The sequence below is a fragment of the Electrophorus electricus genome, chromosome 21, assembly GCF_041902795.1.
Source record: "Electrophorus electricus isolate QZ-2024a chromosome 21, ASM4190279v1, whole genome shotgun sequence".
Lineage (NCBI taxonomy): Eukaryota > Metazoa > Chordata > Actinopteri > Gymnotiformes > Gymnotidae > Electrophorus > Electrophorus electricus.
In genome coordinates this window covers 14,418,829-14,437,549 of record NC_137517.1, presented here as the reverse complement: position 1 = coordinate 14,437,549, position 18,721 = coordinate 14,418,829, and the positions used below count along the sequence as shown (strand labels likewise).

Sequence of the window (18,721 nt, the reverse complement as noted above, 5' to 3'; positions counted from 1 at the left end):
TGTGTACATCACAATATCGGTAATGGTTACAGTGGCAACATCAGTATCTTGTATTATTGTTTCTGTCACGGAAGCCCCCGCCCCCCACGAATCACGTGATGCAGGGGGATTCACGTGTGTATTGTTTGTAACCACGCCCCCCGGGAATGTTACATGCCTGTCTGTCTATTTAAACCCCTGTCAGTGTGTGCTCCCTGTTGGTCTTTGTCACCATCTATGTCTTTGTAGCTGTAGAGGTTAAATGTCTATGTAGTGGTAATGTTTGTGTGTGTAGTCACTATTAATGTGTATGTAATCTTTGTTAAATGTTAAGTGTGTAGTAATGTTCACCGTAAGTGTTCTATGTGAGTGCCACCAATGTGGTCTACATTTTATGTTAATAACGTCATTCACTGTCGAGAGAGTCTGTGCGTCCTACCCTGCGGCACTCGGGCCGCCTACGTTACAGTTTCAGTTAACTCATTAAGATACGCTGATGCTATTATGACATCAGCCCTAGGAAAATAGAAATTATTTAAAAACCTTCAAAATAAAAATAACAATTAAATACCTAAATCCTTTTCTAAAGGAGGACAATTTAACTTTCAACATTTAATACTGATGTAACGTGGCACGATCACAAGGCGGGTGCATACGCCTAGAAGAGCAAGATTTATTAAGGGCAAATCCACCATCAGAGTCATTAGAATAGTTCAGGGTCAGTGAGACAACATGGAGAGTCTGGGAATACAAACAAAAGCACACGATGACAAAAAGGGGAAGTGGGTTACAACAGTAATATAAGTGATAATATAAACTAACACACCTCCAAAATCCATGTGTAAATCAATAAGGTCTTTGTATATATATTATCTGAACATATATTGACCAGACACACACCTCAGCTTTTTATAATATGTCTGTGAGGCTTGTAGCTTCATTTAACCCCTGACCCCTGCTTGAACTCTGCAGGAGAGAGAGACTTGGCTCCAATCCCTGTATGACCTGATTTTCTGGAATTAGGAAACCACACAAGTAGGATCTGCACCAGAGATCATCATCACCCAGCTCCACTCATAGTCCTCATCACACCACAGGGGGCAGTGGTGAGTATCACTGCAAATAGGTGTGTGTGTATTTATGAAGGTGATTGTTGGTGCTGTCTGTGAACAGGAGCTACATTACGTGCTGAATGGTTGCACCTAGGAGTCAGTCCAGGTGCAGGGTTGAGTTTATTGTTTGCTATACTAAAACACACCTGATTCAACTCATCTAATTATATGAACCAGTACTCTGAAGATTAAGACTAGGTTTAGTCTATATGCTGTTCCTTAAGGTCCACAACTCTGAATTAATGTTTAATGACTGCTCATGTTTATATTCAGATCAAGGAGCGAACCTCCTCTTACTCTTCAGACTTAGAATTCTTACAAAGGGAAGTGATGTCACTAGTGCCATCCTAGACCATAAAATATATATAAAATGTAATTTCCAGAACGTAAGATGTTTCTGAATGTATCAGAACAAATTCCCCTCATCCTGAGTCATTATTTCTAACTAATCTTCTCTTTCTGTGATGATCTTAGCTCATGTTTGGACAGCTACAGGAGAGTGTATGAGAAAGAGAGCTCCTGAAACAGTGACTAGAACACCCAGAGACCTTAACACATTCTACACACCAGAGCCAAGGTCCCCTTTCCACTGGTTACATGCTTCGGCCCGCCACATGCAGTGGGAATTCACTGTAATTGTTTTGTTTGTAGCCACGCCCCTGGTGTCTGCGCACACCTGCAGATGGTTTAGTTTATATTGTCTGTGTGTATTTAAACCGATGTTGGTGTGTGCTGTGTTGTCAGTCGTGAAACATAAATGGATGGGTATCGTTGCTCGTCAGTATTTGTGTTTCACGATGTTTTCATGTACTACATTTACTCCGTTTGTGTGAGTGTCCTTGTCTGCTGTGTTTCATAATAAACGTCTATTACTGGCAACGGAGTCTGAACGTCCTGCACCTTGCCCTGCAGCACTTACACAGAGACTGTAAGAAGAATGACTTTTGTACTGGTAATGAAAGCCCCTGAGGGTTTCTGAGGCTAATGTGGCACAGATATAGACTTGGTTATTACGTGTGTTTTATTTACATGCATGCCTGACTATTCTTATATGAAATGTTGAGCAGTAGGTGGTTGCTCTAAGACGTAGAACAGATCCATATTGTATTCTGGGAAACCCCTGAACTATTTTATATATTAAACTGCCGACACGAGGGTGATGACATCAGTGCGTGTCATAAAGGGAAGTGGCAGATATGTGTACTATAGAGCAGTGTTGTGATGAATCTATTCTCTCCAACCACTGTTGAAGAATAAAGAAACCTTTACTCGCTCACAGTCTGTTGTATGTGCTTCCTTTGGGGAATAACTATTTCTCCAGTATGTGCATGGAAAAAGCTCCTTTCCTTCTGTTACTGATCCAGTCGGGAATAGAAGGAGCTACTGGCATGCTGGGTTCCAGCTTGTTATCAAAACAGCTGTTAGTATAAACTCAACTAAACCCCAGTGCATATCACTGTACCTTGACACTGTTATCTGTAGTGTTATTTGAACCCATTGCAGTTCTAAATGAACACACTGCAGTTATATTTGAACACACTGTAGTTCTAATGGACCATGCTGTGGTTCTAGCTGAACACACCGCGCTCCGTGTTGGCCAGGGGGATGAAGAACAAATCTGCCGCTCACGATGTTGGAGTACCACAGAGACCTGGGGATGGGTGCGCCCTGCGTTTCTGTGTCAACACTAGGTCAACACTAGCTGGTAACAGTGCTGCCTATCCACACAGGGCCAGTGAGAAAGATTAAAAAAATGTTTGCCCCTTATTCAAAAAGTTTTGTATCAATTCACATGATCTGTCTGTTAATAATGCGAGAGCTTCAAAAATGTTGCAGTTTACCATCAAAACACTGAAGAATGCATGAATGATGTTATGCCTGACACATGCCTGTATCACAAGTTCATTTGTTCCAAACCAGCAAGATTATGAGGTCAGTTTTTCTGAACGAGAACCACATCCTCTTTTCTTTCTCTCTCTCTCTCTCTCTCTCTCTCTCTCTCTCTCTCTCTCTCTTTCTGATGTGTATGTTAAATGTCAGAATACAGGAAACAGTTGCCCAGTCAGTCAGTAATTACTGTGATGATATGGAGCTCAGTCCACTCCCTGTGATACTCTGTGAGTAAATGTTCTCTTTATGTCTTCATTAGAATGAGTGGTGCTGTATGAAGTTGTTAATATGCAGTCTGAGGATCCTGAATGAATAGATTTAGGGAGTTAGGTGTGTAGTTCCCTCAGAGGGGAGTGTCAGAGCTTCGGGTGTGAGTTTCAAAGTGGTCATGTGTCCTCACTGTATACGTATGTGTTATGGAAAGCATTCTGTTTGATGTACTAGGCTGGAGAGCAGGAGGAGAAGTTCTTGCACATATTTGTATTCACTAAGGGAACAGACCATCAGTGTAGCTGATGAAACACAGACGTGATATGAACTTTTAGCAATGAAGAGAGGATTATTCCGAACAACCCAAGAGCTACTGAAGCCATGGACTAGTGTTGTAGAGGTGAAGAAGTCAGGTTTAGTGAGAGATTACATGGGGTTTAAGTGAAAGTGTATGGTCAAGAGGAACTCAAAGACTCCTACTTACCTGGTTGGGGATGAGTCACACCATCACTATCAGCAAAACAAATTAAACAATTTGGGAAATATCATCAAAGCTAATAGAGAACAAATCCAAAGAATGACCATGGGAATGAGTAGGCAAACCTACGTACTGGGAACTGTTGAAACAATCCAGCTAGTCTCTGCATTTATATTAGTATCACAGTAGAGTACAGAGCATATCAATATATTACTGTTAAATCTACAAGCTTTTATATTTGGGGATTTTTGTGTGTTGTAAATTAAGAACAGCCACAATGTGATGGAACTATGTAATTTAAGATGGCTGTGAAACCCAAGATTTTGGCAGACTAACTGTCAACAGCAAGCATCCACGGAAAGAATTGTGAAGAGCAAAGGGATGACCAACACATCATTATGCCTTTTCTTTTAGCGTTCCCAGATTGCTTCCTGTGGCTTCTAATATTTTCTATGGATGCTGTCACAATTTCTCCCTCCCTAGAGTTGCGTTTCCCATGGAAAAGCCGTTTTGTGCTACGTTTTGGTTTTCTTCCTGCTTTTGTTCCATGTGCTTCCTTGTTTTGGTTATGCCTCCTTGTTTAATTCCCCGCCTGTAATTTCTTTAACCTGTACTAGCTATTCCCTCATTCATTTGTATATTTAAGACCAATGTTTTTTTTAAGTTAACCATGAACGCATTTCAGTTAATCTTAATCTACTCAGAGTTGACTGACTTCAATCCCTGAAATTTTATCTGGTTGTTCTGGAACCAATAACTATGTGTGTGGCAACTGAAGTTAGCTCAATTCAAAATTCAAGGTTGAGTTAAAGTTTGACTGTTATGACAAGGCCCCCTTATCCTTGGGTGTGTGTTAGTTTGCATGGCCACGCCCTCCCCGTGTATCACACCTGTTCCTCATTTTATGTTGTTACTGTGCAGGTATATAAGGTTCTGTTTAGGCACTGGTGTTTAACACTACGTAAGCCTGTGTGCTTCGCTGTTCTTCGTTGTGTTACGTGTGCCAAATAAATATCTCTGTGTTCAACACGGTTCGTCTCTGCATCCTGCCAAGCCAGAGATAATACCCCTCTGGTTAGCCCTAGCATTTTTAATTAATTATGTATTCATGCACTCAGCCTACGGTTTCTGTTTATCTGTTAAATAAAGTGCCCTGCCTGCCTCCATGTTACATGCCTAATTCAGTCTCTCAGCCTGCTTACTGCATTTTGTTAATATTCATTATTGTTTATAATTCGTTATGCCAAATGTTTTAGTAATTCATACTTATTGTAACGTACGGAGGCTTAAGCAGGATGCGCTGACAAGTAATGTTGAAACAGACGTTTATTTATACACTTAACGAACGAGACGTAGCACGCAGGCTATGGTTTTCAAACTTTACATTTTACATTACATTCAGACATTACGTCTACATTGACCAACCACGCCGCACACCCTGACGTGAGTTTAAATACACACACACAAAACGAAGTACAGGTGTGTGCAGGCGTGGCCACAAACAAAAGTCCTCCTACTGCGGGAGGCGAACGTTCCGTGACATTTCCACTATTCCCACAGGTTTGACATTCCTGGTTTAGTAAGCCTCATGAAGGGATTCTTCCCGAATTCATGACTAAAATTATATAGGTCGTTTGATACATTGTATTTTATTTGTTTATTTATTTATTTTTGCTTTTTTATTGTTGATGTATAAAGATTCTGATTCAAGTGAAAATATTTTCTGTTCTTTGATTCTCCTTTCATTTTCGCTGTCTGAAATGTTTTGTTCTCATGTTTTTTTTTTTAAGAAATAAATGATTTCATTGTTTAATTATATATGTTTCTCTTTCATAGTGCTGATTTCATTTGTTCAAGCTGGGCTTGCTCAAGGTGATTTATATTTATATTTTGCTTTTATTGTATGTACAAGTTTGATTAGGTTAATCCACTCTGAATAATAATATACTTGAACTATATGGTGACAATTATAACACAGTTTGTATTTTCATTTATGTTTGTCTCCTGCAGTTCATCTCATCATCCATACCAGCAGAAGTAAATACTTTGTTGGTGATTCTCTCTCACTGAGCTGTGAGGAACAGAATTACTTAACTGGATGGACAGTGAGACGAAACACCCTGTATGACTATAGGTCATATTGTTCATCAGACTGGGGATCAATTACAGGATCTACATGCACCATCAAATCGCTTTCCAGGTTCGACACTGGACAGTACTGGTGTGCGTCTGAATTTAACGGGTGCAGTGTTCCTGTCAACATCAGAGTGCACAGTGAGTCTCCACGTAGTGTACAAAATTGCTAGATACATCACAGCATATGGTGCAGCATTGACCATTGTCTTCCACTATGTAGCTAGTGGGCATCAGGGTTTTAAATCTGATGTGGCTAACCATGACTAATCCTAATTGCTTCTGAATCATTAGCAAAAACTAATAAAAACTAATTAAAAAAAAAAACCTTCACAAGAGCAGAATCTCACATATACAGAATTAGCTACCCCACAGCCAACCAAATACCCATCCAAGAGTCAAATGCCCATCTACAGCAACTATCCCATCAGCCTAATGGCTCTGGGATGCCTTTCAATTTTAATAAAAAAAATAACATCCTCACAATGATTTTAGTTTTAGTGCAGTAACTGATTAATTTGGTGACTACAAATCCATGCTTTTGTCACCACTGCCAGAACATTTGTCAACTCCGTGTCACGATCACCCCCCCCCCCCCCCCCCCCCCGGCATTGTAGTTGCCACAGCGATGTGTTGTCATGTGGTCCTTGCTTTGGCTTTGTTCCTGGTTTTTCCCCATGGCTTGTTTTCTCCACCTTGTATGGTTCCATGTGCTCTTTTGTTTTCATTTTGTTCATTTGTTCTCTTTCCTTGTCTCTGATTGTTTTTGCCTGTGTCTAGTTTTGCATTCATAAGAACAGCACCACAAAAGGATAGAAAGGCAAAAGAAACATGGCACCCTATAATTCCAAGGAAAGTGAAAAAAGAATAATACTTACAACAACACAATCAGGGCTCTGGGAAAATAACTTTTAAGTATGACGTCACAGGGCCTCATATAAAAACCTCCAAAAAGCCAAGTACACAATCATAAGGCCCTATCTAAATTACAGGAGGCATAAATTCAGATGTACCTGCGCAGAAGGATATAAATGAACAGCAAAGTAAGAACTTATTACAGAGGGTATTGATTACAAACTCAAAACCCCAATCAGATCATCTGTATGGAAAAGATGAGTCACGTCTTCAATCTCTCACTGGCTCTTCTTACAGTGCACTCATGTGAATGATCTCTAAATACAAACTTCCAAGCACAACAGAGCAAAGTACAATCTCTGCGACGGTGGCGGCACAGAGGGAGCAAGAGGCGAGTTTGCCAGAAAGTGCCCTTTAGGCTCCATAGGTGAATGCACAAAAGTCTGGCAACAAAAATGAAAATCAAGATCATGGCTTGGCTTGGCTTGGCTTGGCTTGGCTTGGCTTGGCTTGGCTTGGCGTGGCTTGGCTTGGCTTGGCGTAGCTTGGCTTGACTTGGCGTGGCTTGGCGTAGCTTGGCTTGGCGTGGCTTGGCTTGGCGTGGCTTGGCTTGGCGTAGCTTGGCGTGGCTTGGCGTAGCTTGGCTTGGCTTGGCTTGGCTTGGCTTGGCTTGGCTCTGCTCGGCAACTCCTCTCACGATAAGCCAATAATGTGCAGCGTCCTCAGCTCGGCAACTCCTCTCACGATAAGCTGATAATGCGCAGCGTCCTCCCTACCAACCTGTGGGTTGAAATAGGTGAGGGAAGAGACAAAGAACCGGGTTAGTAGGCAGGTGATTGGGAACGAGCTAAGCATTTCTCTTGTGTCTCACTATGAGTGGGCGTCGCTCCCTTGTGGAGAGTCGGACCCTACGTGACAATCTCACAATGTCCAAGGACATAACTTTGTTTACATTTTCAGTGTTGGCCATCCCGACATCGTTCTGGTGTGGTTCTTATTCTTACCCTCTTCAACATACCTGTTCATTCTCAGCTGCTGTTTCTGTTATTATTATTTACATTTATATAGCACATGACTCAAACTCAAGGAGACTTTAGAGACAGAAATCTGCTGTTCACATTTGCTATACACATCAGTAGAGTTCTCCAAATATACTTGTTATAGTCTTCTTAGTTATCTATCCATCACTCCTTCCTCTTTGTTATAGATGTTACATCATTGGAAAATATGAACAAGATGTCTGGCTAGATTAAATAAAGAGACTCTTACATGTACATTTCAGCCATGAGCATCCAGTGTTCAGTATTAGTAGGCTTTACAAGCTTCTAACACATGAGCTTACTGAAATGTGAACATAAAAGCAGAATATCAGTACTATGCAATTTCTACACTGGAGCCTGAGCTGTTCTGACTGTGCAGCCTAATTGGTCACAAATACTGAGTAGAGAGACCATCACACTCACCTGTGAATCAGCAGGAGAGAGTGTAACTGCCTGGACATAATAATGACACAGGGGGGCAGTAGAGTTCACTCCTCTCATGAAAATGAATGTGACATAAAAGTGTATGACATCACAGGCATAATAAAAGATGACACATCATTGGAAAATATGAGCAAGGTGTCTGACTAGATTAAATAAAGAGACTCTTACAGTGAGATGTTCATGTTTTAAATGCTTATAAAATGCCATGTAATACAAGATCACTATAAATTATTAAACAGATTTGAAATTGTCACAGTATTGTGGTTTTGAGAGGTTTGCAATATGTACTGAAATATTTTAATGACATATTTTTAAAAATCCAAAAGTATTTTAATTATGCACTTTTAATCTGATAATGATGGACATTTCAAACAATATATAAATCAGAATATTCCTGTTCTTCATCCCAAAGCTTTACCCACTGCTAGACTGTCTGTGGAGCCTCAGGGTCCTGTGTTCACTGGAGAGTCAGTCACTCTGAAGTGTGAAATAGAGTCTTGCGATAACTGGAGGTATCAGTGGTATAAAGGCAGCAGTAAGACTGCAGTCCATCAGTCTGAGATAAACACCTTCACCATCAGCTCACCAGTAGACCAGGATCAGTACTGGTGTAGGGGAGAAAGAGATTACCAGCCTACATCATCACGGTACAGTAACGGAGTGCATCTGTCTGTTAAAGGTGAGTAATTACCATGATAATAACTCTGAGAGCAGCATGTGAACTCTGCCACTTCAGGTACTGAACTGTGTGCTTCATTTCCTCCAGCAGTAATTACAGTTAAACTGCATGATAACACAGCTGTTAAATGCAAACTTTCTACTTCATTTTAAACGTGATACACAACACTTATAAAAATTAGTCAACTTTGTCTGACCAGGTGAAATATTGAACTAGTCTCTCCTCTGGCCAAACACGACTTGAGTTTGACATGTATAAAACATGATCTCATTAAGAACTTCCTATTCTTGTTAAAGACGAGAGTACACTGTAACCTCACACAGTGTGGTGCAGAGACATGTGTACATTTCAGCAATGAGCATCCAGTGTTCAGTATTAGTAGGCTTTACAAGCTTCTAACACATGAGCTTACTGAAATGTGAACATAAAAGCAGAATATCAGTACTATGCAATTTCTACACTGGAGCCTGAGCTGTTCTGACTGTGCAGCCTAATTGGTCACAAATACTGAGTAGAGAGACCATCACACTCACCTGTGAATCAGCAGGAGAGAGTGTAACTGCCTGGACATAATAATGACACAGGGGGGCAGTAGAGTTCACTCCTCTCATGAAAATGAATGTGACATAAAAGTGTATGACATCACAGGCATAATGAAAGATGACACATCATTGGAAAATATGAACAAGGTGTCTGACTAGATTAAATAAAGAGACTCTTACAGTGAGATGTTCATGTTTTAAATGCTTATAAAATGCCATGTAATACAAGATCACTATAAATTATTAAACAGATTTGAAATTGTCACAGTATTGTGGTTTTGAGAGGTTTGCAATATGTACTGAAATATTTTAATGACATTTTTAAAAATCCAAAAGTATTTTAATTATGCACTTTTAATCTGATAATGATGGACATTTCTAACAATATATAAATCAAAATATTCCTGTACTTCATCCCAAAGCTTTACCCACTGCTAGACTGTCTGTGGAGCCTCGGGGTCCTGTGTTCACTGGAGAGTCAGTCACTCTGAAGTGTGAAATAGAGTCTAACCATAACTGGAGGTATCAGTGGTATAAAAGCAGCAGTAAGACTGCAGTCCATCAGTCTGAGATAAACACCTTCACCATCAGCTCACCAGTAGACCAGGATCAGTACTGGTGTAGGGGAGAAAGAGATTACCAGCCTACATCATCACGGTACAGTAACGGAGTGCATCTGTCTGTTAAAGGTGAGTAATTACTATGGTAACAACTCTGAGAGCGTCATGTGAACTCTGCCACTTCAGGTACTGAACTGTGTGCTTCATTTCCTCCAGCAGTAATTACAGTCAAACTGCATGATAACACAGCTGTTAAATGCAAACTTTCTACTTCATTTTAAACGTGATGCACAACATTTATGAAAATTAGTCAACTTTGTCTTACCAGGTGAAATATTCAACTAATCTGTCCTGTGGCCCTACATGACTTGAGTTTGACATGTATAAAACATGATCTCATTAAGAACTTCCCATTCTTGTTAAAGACGAGAATACACTGTAACCTCACACAGTGTGGTGCAGAGACATGTGTACATTTCAGCAATGAGCATCCAGTGTTCAGTATTAGTAGGCTTTACAAGCTTCTAACCCATGTGCTTACTGAAATGTGAACATAAAAGCAGAATATCAGTACTATGCAATTTCTACACTGGAGCCTGAGCTGTTCTGACTGTGCAGCCTAATTGGTCACAAATACTGAGTAGAGAGACCATCACACTCACCTGTGAATCAGCAGGAGAGAGTGTAACTGCCTGGACATAATAATGACACAGGGGGGCAGTAGAGTTCACTCCTCTCATGAAAATGAATGTGACATAAAAGTGTATGACATCACAGGCATAATAAAAGATGACACATCATTGAAAAATATGAGCAAGGTGTCTGACTAGATTAAATAAAGAGACTCTTACAGTGAGATGTTCATGTTTTAAATGCTTATAAAATGCCATGTAATACAAGATCACTATAAATTATTAAACAGATTTGAAATTGTCACAGCATTGTGGTTTTGAGAGGTTTGCAATATGTACTGAAATATTTTAATGACATTTTTAAAAATCCAAAAGTATTTTAATTATGCACTTTTAATCTGATAATAATGGACATTTCTAACAATATATAAATCAAAATATTCCTGTACTTCATCCCAAAGCTTTACCCACTGCTACACTGTCTGTGGAGCCTCGGGGTCCCGTGTTCACTGGAGAGTCAGTCACTCTGAAGTGTGAAATAGAGTCTAACCATAACTGGAGGTATCAGTGGTATAAAAGCAGCAGTAAGACTGCAGTCTATCAGTCTGAGATAAACACCTTCACCATCAGCTCACCAGTAGACCAGGATCAGTACTGGTGTAGGGGAGAAAGAGATTACCAGCCTACATCATCACGGTACAGTAACGGAGTGCATCTGTCTGTTAAAGGTGAGTAATTACCATGGTAACAACTCTGAGAGCATCATGTGAACTCTGCCACTTCAGGTACTGAACTGTGTGCTTCATTTCCTCCAGCAGTAATTACAGTTAAACTGCATGATAACACAGCTGTTAAATGCAAACTTTCTACTTCATTTTAAACGTGATACACAACATTTATAAAAATTAGTCAACTTTGTCTGACCAGGTGAAACACTAAACTAGTCTGTCCTGTGGCCCTACATGACTTGAGTTTGACATCTATAAAACATGATCTCATTAAGAACTTCCCATTCTTGTTAAAGACGAGAATACACTGTAACCTCACACAGTGTGGTGCAGAGACATGTGTACATTTCAGCAATGAGCATCCAGTGTTCAGTATTAGTAGGCTTTACAAGCTTCTAACCCATGTGCTTACTGAAATGTGAACATAAAAGCAGAATATCAGTACTATGCAATTTCTACACTGGAGCCTGAGCTGTTTTGACTGTGCAGCCTAATTGGTCACAAATACTGAGTAGAGAGACCATCACACTCACCTGTGAATCAGCAGGAGAGAGTGTAACTGCCTGGACATAATAATGACACAGGGGGGCAGTAGAGTTCTCTCCTCTCATGAAAATGAATGTGACATAAAAGTGTATGACATCACAGGCATAATAAAAGATGACACATCATTGGAAAATATGAACAAGGTGTCTGGCTAGATTAAATAAAGAGACTCTTACAGTGAGATGTTCATGTTTTAAATGCTTATAAAATGCCATGTAATACAAGATCACTATAAATTATTAAACAGATTTGAAATTGTCACAGTATTGTGGTTTTGAGAGGTTTGCAATATGTACTGAAATATTTTAATGACATTTTTAAAAATCCAAAAGTATTTTAATTATGCACTTTTAATCTGATAATGATGGACATTTCTAACAATATATAAATCAGAATATTCCTGTTCTTCATCCCAAAGCTTTACCCACTGCTACACTGTCTGTGGAGCCTCAGGGTCCTGTGTTCACTGGAGAGTCAGTCACGCTGAAGTGTGAAATAGAGTCTAACCATAACTGGAGGTATCAGTGGTATAAAGGCAGCAATAAGACTGCAGTCCATCAGTCTGAGATAAACACCTTCACCATCAGCTCACCAGTAGACCAGGATCAGTACTGGTGTAGGGGAGAAAGAGATTACCAGCCTACATCATCACGGTACAGTAACGGAGTGCATCTGTCTGTTAAAGGTGAGTAATTACTATGGTAACAACTCTGAGAGCGTCATGTGAACTCTGCCACTTCAGGTACTGAACTGTGTGCTTCATTTCCTCCAGCAGTAATTACAGTCAAACTGCATGATAACACAGCTGTTAAATGCAAACTTTCTACTTCATTTTAAACGTGATACACAACATTTATAAAAATTAGTCAACTTTGTCTGACCAGGTGAAACACTAAACTAGTCTGTCCTGTGGCCCTACATGACTTGAGTTTGACATCTATAAAACATGATCTCATTAAGAACTTCCCATTCTTGTTAAAGACGAGAATACACTGTAACCTCACACAGTGTGGTGCAGAGACATGTGTACATTTCAGCCATGAGCATCCAGTGTTCAGTATTAGTAGCCTTTACAAGCTTCTAACACATGTGCTTACTGAAATGTGAACATAAAAGCAGAATATCAGTACTATGCAATTTCTACACTGGAGCCTGAGCTGTTCTGACTGTGCAGCCTAATTGGTCACAAATACTGAGTAGAGAGACCATCACACTCACCTGTGAATCAGCAGGAGAGAGTGTAACTGCCTGGACATAATAATGACACAGGGGGGCAGTAGAGTTCTCTCCTCTCATGAAAATGAATGTGACATAAAAGTGTATGACATCACAGGCATAATAAAAGATGACACATCATTGAAAAATATGAGCAAGGTGTCTGACTAGATTAAATAAAGAGACTCTTACAGTGAGATGTTCATGTTTTAAATGCTTATAAAATGCCATGTAATACAAGATCACTATAAATTATTAAACAGATTTGAAATTGTCACAGCATTGTGGTTTTGAGAGGTTTGCAATATGTACTGAAATATTTTAATGACATTTTTAAAAATCCAAAAGTATTTTAATTATGCACTTTTAATCTGATAATGATGGACATTTCTAACAATATATAAATCAAAATATTCTTGTTCTTCATCTCAAAGCTTTACCCACTGCTAGACTGTCTGTGGAACCTCGGGGTCCTGTGTTCACTGGAGAGTCAGTCACGCTGAAGTGTAAAATAGAGTCTTACCATAACTGGAGGTATCAGTGGTATAAAGGCAGCAGAAAGACTGCAGTCCATCAGTCTGAGATAAACACCTTCGCCATCAGCTCACCAGTAGACCAGGATAACTACTGGTGTAGAGGAGAAAGAGATTACCAGCCTACATCATCACAGTACAGTAAAAGAGTGCATCTGTCTGTTAAAGGTGAGTAATTAACATGGTAACAACTCTGAGAGCAGCATGTGAACTCTACCGCTTCAGGTACTGAACTGTGTGTTTCATTTCCTCAAGCAGTAATTACAGTTAAACTGCATGATAACACAGCTGTTAAATGCAAACTTTCTACTTCATTTTAAACGTGATACACAACATTTATAAAAATTAGTCAACTTTGTCTGACCAGGTGAAACACTAAACTAGTCTGTCCTGTGGCCCTACATGACTTGAGTTTGACATCTATAAAACATGATCTCATTAAGAACTTCCTATTCTTGTTAAAGACGAGAGTACACTGTAACCTCACACAGTGTGGTGCAGAGACATGTGTACATTTCAGCCATGAGCATCCAGTGTTCAGTATTAGTAGGCTTTACAAGCTTCTAACCCATGTGCTTACTGAAATGTGAACATAAAAGCAGAATATCAGTACTATGCAATTTCTACACTGGAGCCTGAGCTGTTCTGACTGTGCAGCCTAATTGGTCACAAATACTGAGTAGAGAGACCATCACACTCACCTGTGAATCAGCAGGAGAGAGTGTAACTGCCTGGACATAATAATGACACAGGGGGGCAGTAGAGTTCTCTCCTCTCATGAAAATGAATGTGACATAAAAGTGTATGACATCACAGGCATAATTAAAGATGACACATCATTGGAAAATATGAGCAAGGTGTCTGACTAGATTAAATAAAGAGACTCTTACAGTGAGATGTTCATGTTTTAAATGCTTATAAAATGCTATGTAATACAAGATCACTATAAATTATTAAACAGATTTGAAATTGTCACAGCATTGTGGTTTTGAGAGGTTTGCAATAGGTACTGAAATATTTTAATGACATTTTTAAAAATCCAAAAGTATTTTAATTATGCACTTTTAATCTGATAATAATGGACATTTCTAACAATATATAAATCAAAATATTCCTGTACTTCATCCCAAAGCTTTACCCACTGCTAGACTGTCTGTGGAGCCTCGGGGTCCTGTGTTCACTGGAGAGTCAGTCACTCTGAAGTGTGAAATAGAGTCTAACCATAACTGGAGGTATCAGTGGTATAAAAGCAGCAGTAAGACTGCAGTCCATCAGTCTGAGATAAACACCTTCACCATCAGCTCACCAGTAGACCAGGATCAGTACTGGTGTAGGGGAGAAAGAGATTACCAGCCTACATCATCACGGTACAGTAACGGAGTGCATCTGTCTGTTAAAGGTGAGTAATTACTATGGTAACAACTCTGAGAGCGTCATGTGAACTCTGCCACTTCAGGTACTGAACTGTGTGCTTCATTTCCTCCAGCAGTAATTACAGTCAAACTGCATGATAACACAGCTGTTAAATGCAAACTTTCTACTTCATTTTAAACGTGATGCACAACATTTATGAAAATTAGTCAACTTTGTCTTACCAGGTGAAATATTCAACTAATCTGTCCTGTGGCCCTACATGACTTGAGTTTGACATCTATAAAACATGATCTCATTAAAAACTTCCCATTCTTGTTAAAGACGAGAGTACACTGTAACCTCACACAGTGTGGTGCAGAGACATGTGTACATTTCAGCCATGAGCATCCAGTGTTCAGTATTAGTAGGCTTTACAAGCTTCTAACACATGTGCTTACTGAAATGTGAACATAAAAGCAGAATATCAGTACTATGCAATTTCTACACTGGAGCCTGAGCTGTTCTGACTGTGCAGCCTAATTGGTCACAAATACTGAGTAGAGAGACCATCACACTCACCTGTGAATCAGCAGGAGAGAGTGTAACTGCCTGGACATAATAATGACACAGGGGGGCAGTAGAGTTCACTCCTCTCATGAAAATGAATGTGACATAAAAGTGTATGACATCACAGGCATAATTAAAGATGACACATCATTGGAAAATATGAGCAAGGTGTCTGACTAGATTAAATAAAGAGACTCTTACAGTGAGATGTTCATGTTTTAAATGCTTATAAAATGCCATGTAATACAAGATCACTATAAATTATTAAACAGATTTGAAATTGTCACAGCATTGTGGTTTTGAGAGGTTTGCAATAGGTACTGAAATATTTTAATGACATTTTTAAAAATCCAAAAGTATTTTAATTATGCACTTTTAATCTGATAATAATGGACATTTCTAACAATATATAAATCAAAATATTCCTGTACTTCATCCCAAAGCTTTACCCACTGCTACACTGTCTGTGGAGCCTCGGGGTCCTGTGTTCACTGGAGAGTCAGTCACTCTGAAGTGTGAAATAGAGTCTAACCATAACTGGAGGTATCAGTGGTATAAAAGCAGCAGTAAGACTGCAGTCCATCAGTCTGAGATAAACACCTTCACCATCAGCTCACCAGTAGACCAGGATCAGTACTGGTGTAGGGGAGAAAGAGATTACCAGCCTACATCATCACGGTACAGTAACGGAGTGCATCTGTCTGTTAAAGGTGAGTAATTACCATGGTAACAACTCTGAGAGCATCATGTGAACTCTGCCACTTCAGGTACTGAACTGTGTGCTTCATTTCCTCCAGCAGTAATTACAGTTAAACTGCATGATAACACAGCTGTTAAATGCAAACTTTCTACTTCATTTTAAACGTGATACACAACATTTATAAAAATTAGTCAATTTTGTCTGACCAGGTGAAACACTGAACTAGTCTGTACTGTGGCCCTACTCGACTTGAGTTTGAAATGTATAAAACATGATCTCATTAAGAACTTCCTATTCTTGTTAAAGACGAGAGTACACTGTAACCTCACACAGTGTGGTGCAGAGACATGTGTACATTTCAGCAATGAGCATCCAGTGTTCAGTATTAGTAGGCTTTACAAGCTTCTAACCCATGTGCTTACTGAAATGTGAACATAAAAGCAGAATATCAGTACTATGCAATTTCTACACTGGAGCCTGAGCTGTTCTGACTGTGCAGCCTAATTGGTCACAAATACTGAGTAGAGAGACCATCACACTCACCTGTGAATCAGCAGGAGAGGGTGTAACTGCCTGGACATAATAATGACACAGGGGGGCAGTAGAGTTCTCTCCTCTCATGAAAATGAATGTGACATAAAAGTGTATGACATCACAGGCATAATTAAAGATGACACATCATTGGAAAATATGAGCAAGGTGTCTGACTAGATTAAATAAAGAGACTCTTACAGTGAGATGTTCATGTTTTAAATGCTTATAAAATGCCATGTAATACAAGATCACTATAAATTATTAAACAGATTTGAAATTGTCACAGTATTGTGGTTTTGAGAGGTTTGCAACATGTACTGAAATATTTTAATGACATTTTTAAAAATCCAAAAGTATTTTAATTATGCACTTTTAATCTGATAATGATGGACATTTCTAACGATATATAAATCAAAATATTATTGTTCTTCATCCCAAAGCTTTACCCACTGCTACACTGTCTGTGGAGCCTCGGGGTCCTGTGTTCACTGGAGAGTCAGTCACTCTGAAGTGTGAAATAGAGTCTAACCATAACTGGAGGTATCAGTGGTATAAAGGCAGCAGTAAGACTGCAGTCCATCAGTCTGAGATAAACACCTTCACCATCAGCTCACCAGTAGACCAGGATAACTACTGGTGTAGGGGAGAAAGAGATTACCAGCCTACATCATCACGGTACAGTAACGGAGTGCATCTGTCTGTTAAAGGTGAGTAATTACCATGGTAACAACTCTGAGAGCAGCATGTGAACTCTACCACTTCAGGAACTGAACTGTGTGCTTCATTTCCTTCAGCAGTCAAATTCTATGATGATTTTTTTTTTTTAATTTGTATCTGTTACATTTGTATATGTTGATTTTCAAATTATGAATAGATAAAATTAGAACTAATGTCTTTTAAAACATGTTTTTAGAATATTTTAGGCCCTCTGTGAGAGTTCTCCACTGAAAGGAATTGTGTACTGTTTGTGTGGTGGAGAAGTGGGTATAGTAAGGTGCAGTCTGCTGAGTGGTCAAGCAGAGAACCCTTCCACTGCAGTCCTGTATTGTTGAATAATCCCAGCCAGTATTTTCAATAACCAACCTTTGCTCACTCAAGCATGATGTGTGTCCTTCCTAAACAGTGAATCTGGGATCCTGGTAATAATTTCTGCAATAGTATGAAACATGTAATTTTATAGCTGTGTTTGTACTGATGTCCCTGTCTTAAAGGCATTTCACGGGGGAATGTTTACATTGAAATAATTTGTGTGTGTGTGTGTGTGTGTCTTTTGTTCAGAAAATCCTTTCTCAGTTATCAGGCTAGTCAGTAGTCTCCTGGCAGTCTTTCCATATCTTCTAGTGTCTATCATATTGGGGGTCAAATGCTACAGAGCTCACGGTAGGAACTCTTCCCCTTACACACACTGGACTAAAAGCTCAGAAATCTAGAAATAATCTCTCAGTAGAGGATTTGCCTTAATACATTTAGACAGCAGTAGAAATTAATTTAAAATAGCAGTAGGAGATGATGATATGGTTGTAGTAACTTTCTGAGGATCACTGACCAACATCGATCACCAAAGCTCATGTTGGTTCCAAAGATCTGGTTCTGTGCCTCAAACGTCTCTCACCACATTTGTACAATGTGAGTCTCAAAGACACAAGCAGCAAACCCAGATGCAATAATGCTTTTCTACCACTAGGGAGAATTGTAATCATTGTGGGACATTCTAACACCGTCACTTTTAATAAGTTTGTGGTGTTATTATTTTTTTTTTTCTACAGCTCAGACTGGTGAAAAACAAAGTCAGAATGCAGTGACTGAGGAGTGAGAATCTAAAAGAAATTTGCCTTAAATCTGCCTTAAAGATTGGTTGAGAGACTAGTGTCTAGGACTTTGGGCTATCAACTGCATGATTATGGGTTTGAATTGTTGGGCTCTTGAACAAGGCCCTTAACCATCTTCGCACTGGGGCAGCTGTACAGTACAATGACTGACCCCAGCTCAGA

At 39.4% G+C, this 18,721-nt stretch overlaps 1 protein-coding gene across 1 annotated transcript; it reads left to right on the top strand.

Annotated features, from left to right (window-relative positions):
- The first annotated feature begins 2,696 nt into the window (after positions 1-2,696).
- On the top strand, positions 2,697-18,719 carry LOC145653001 (B-cell receptor CD22-like). The gene is made up of 12 exons (XM_081704873.1): positions 2,697-2,752; positions 5,648-5,943; positions 8,554-8,820; positions 9,785-10,051; positions 11,016-11,282; positions 12,247-12,513; positions 13,478-13,744; positions 14,709-14,975; positions 15,940-16,206; positions 17,171-17,437; positions 18,009-18,110; positions 18,497-18,719. The coding sequence occupies exons 1-12, from the start codon at positions 2,697-2,699 to the stop codon at positions 18,541-18,543; spliced, it is 2,637 nt and encodes an 878-aa protein (XP_081560999.1). The 3' UTR covers positions 18,544-18,719.
- The last annotated feature ends 2 nt before the right edge of the window (positions 18,720-18,721 follow it).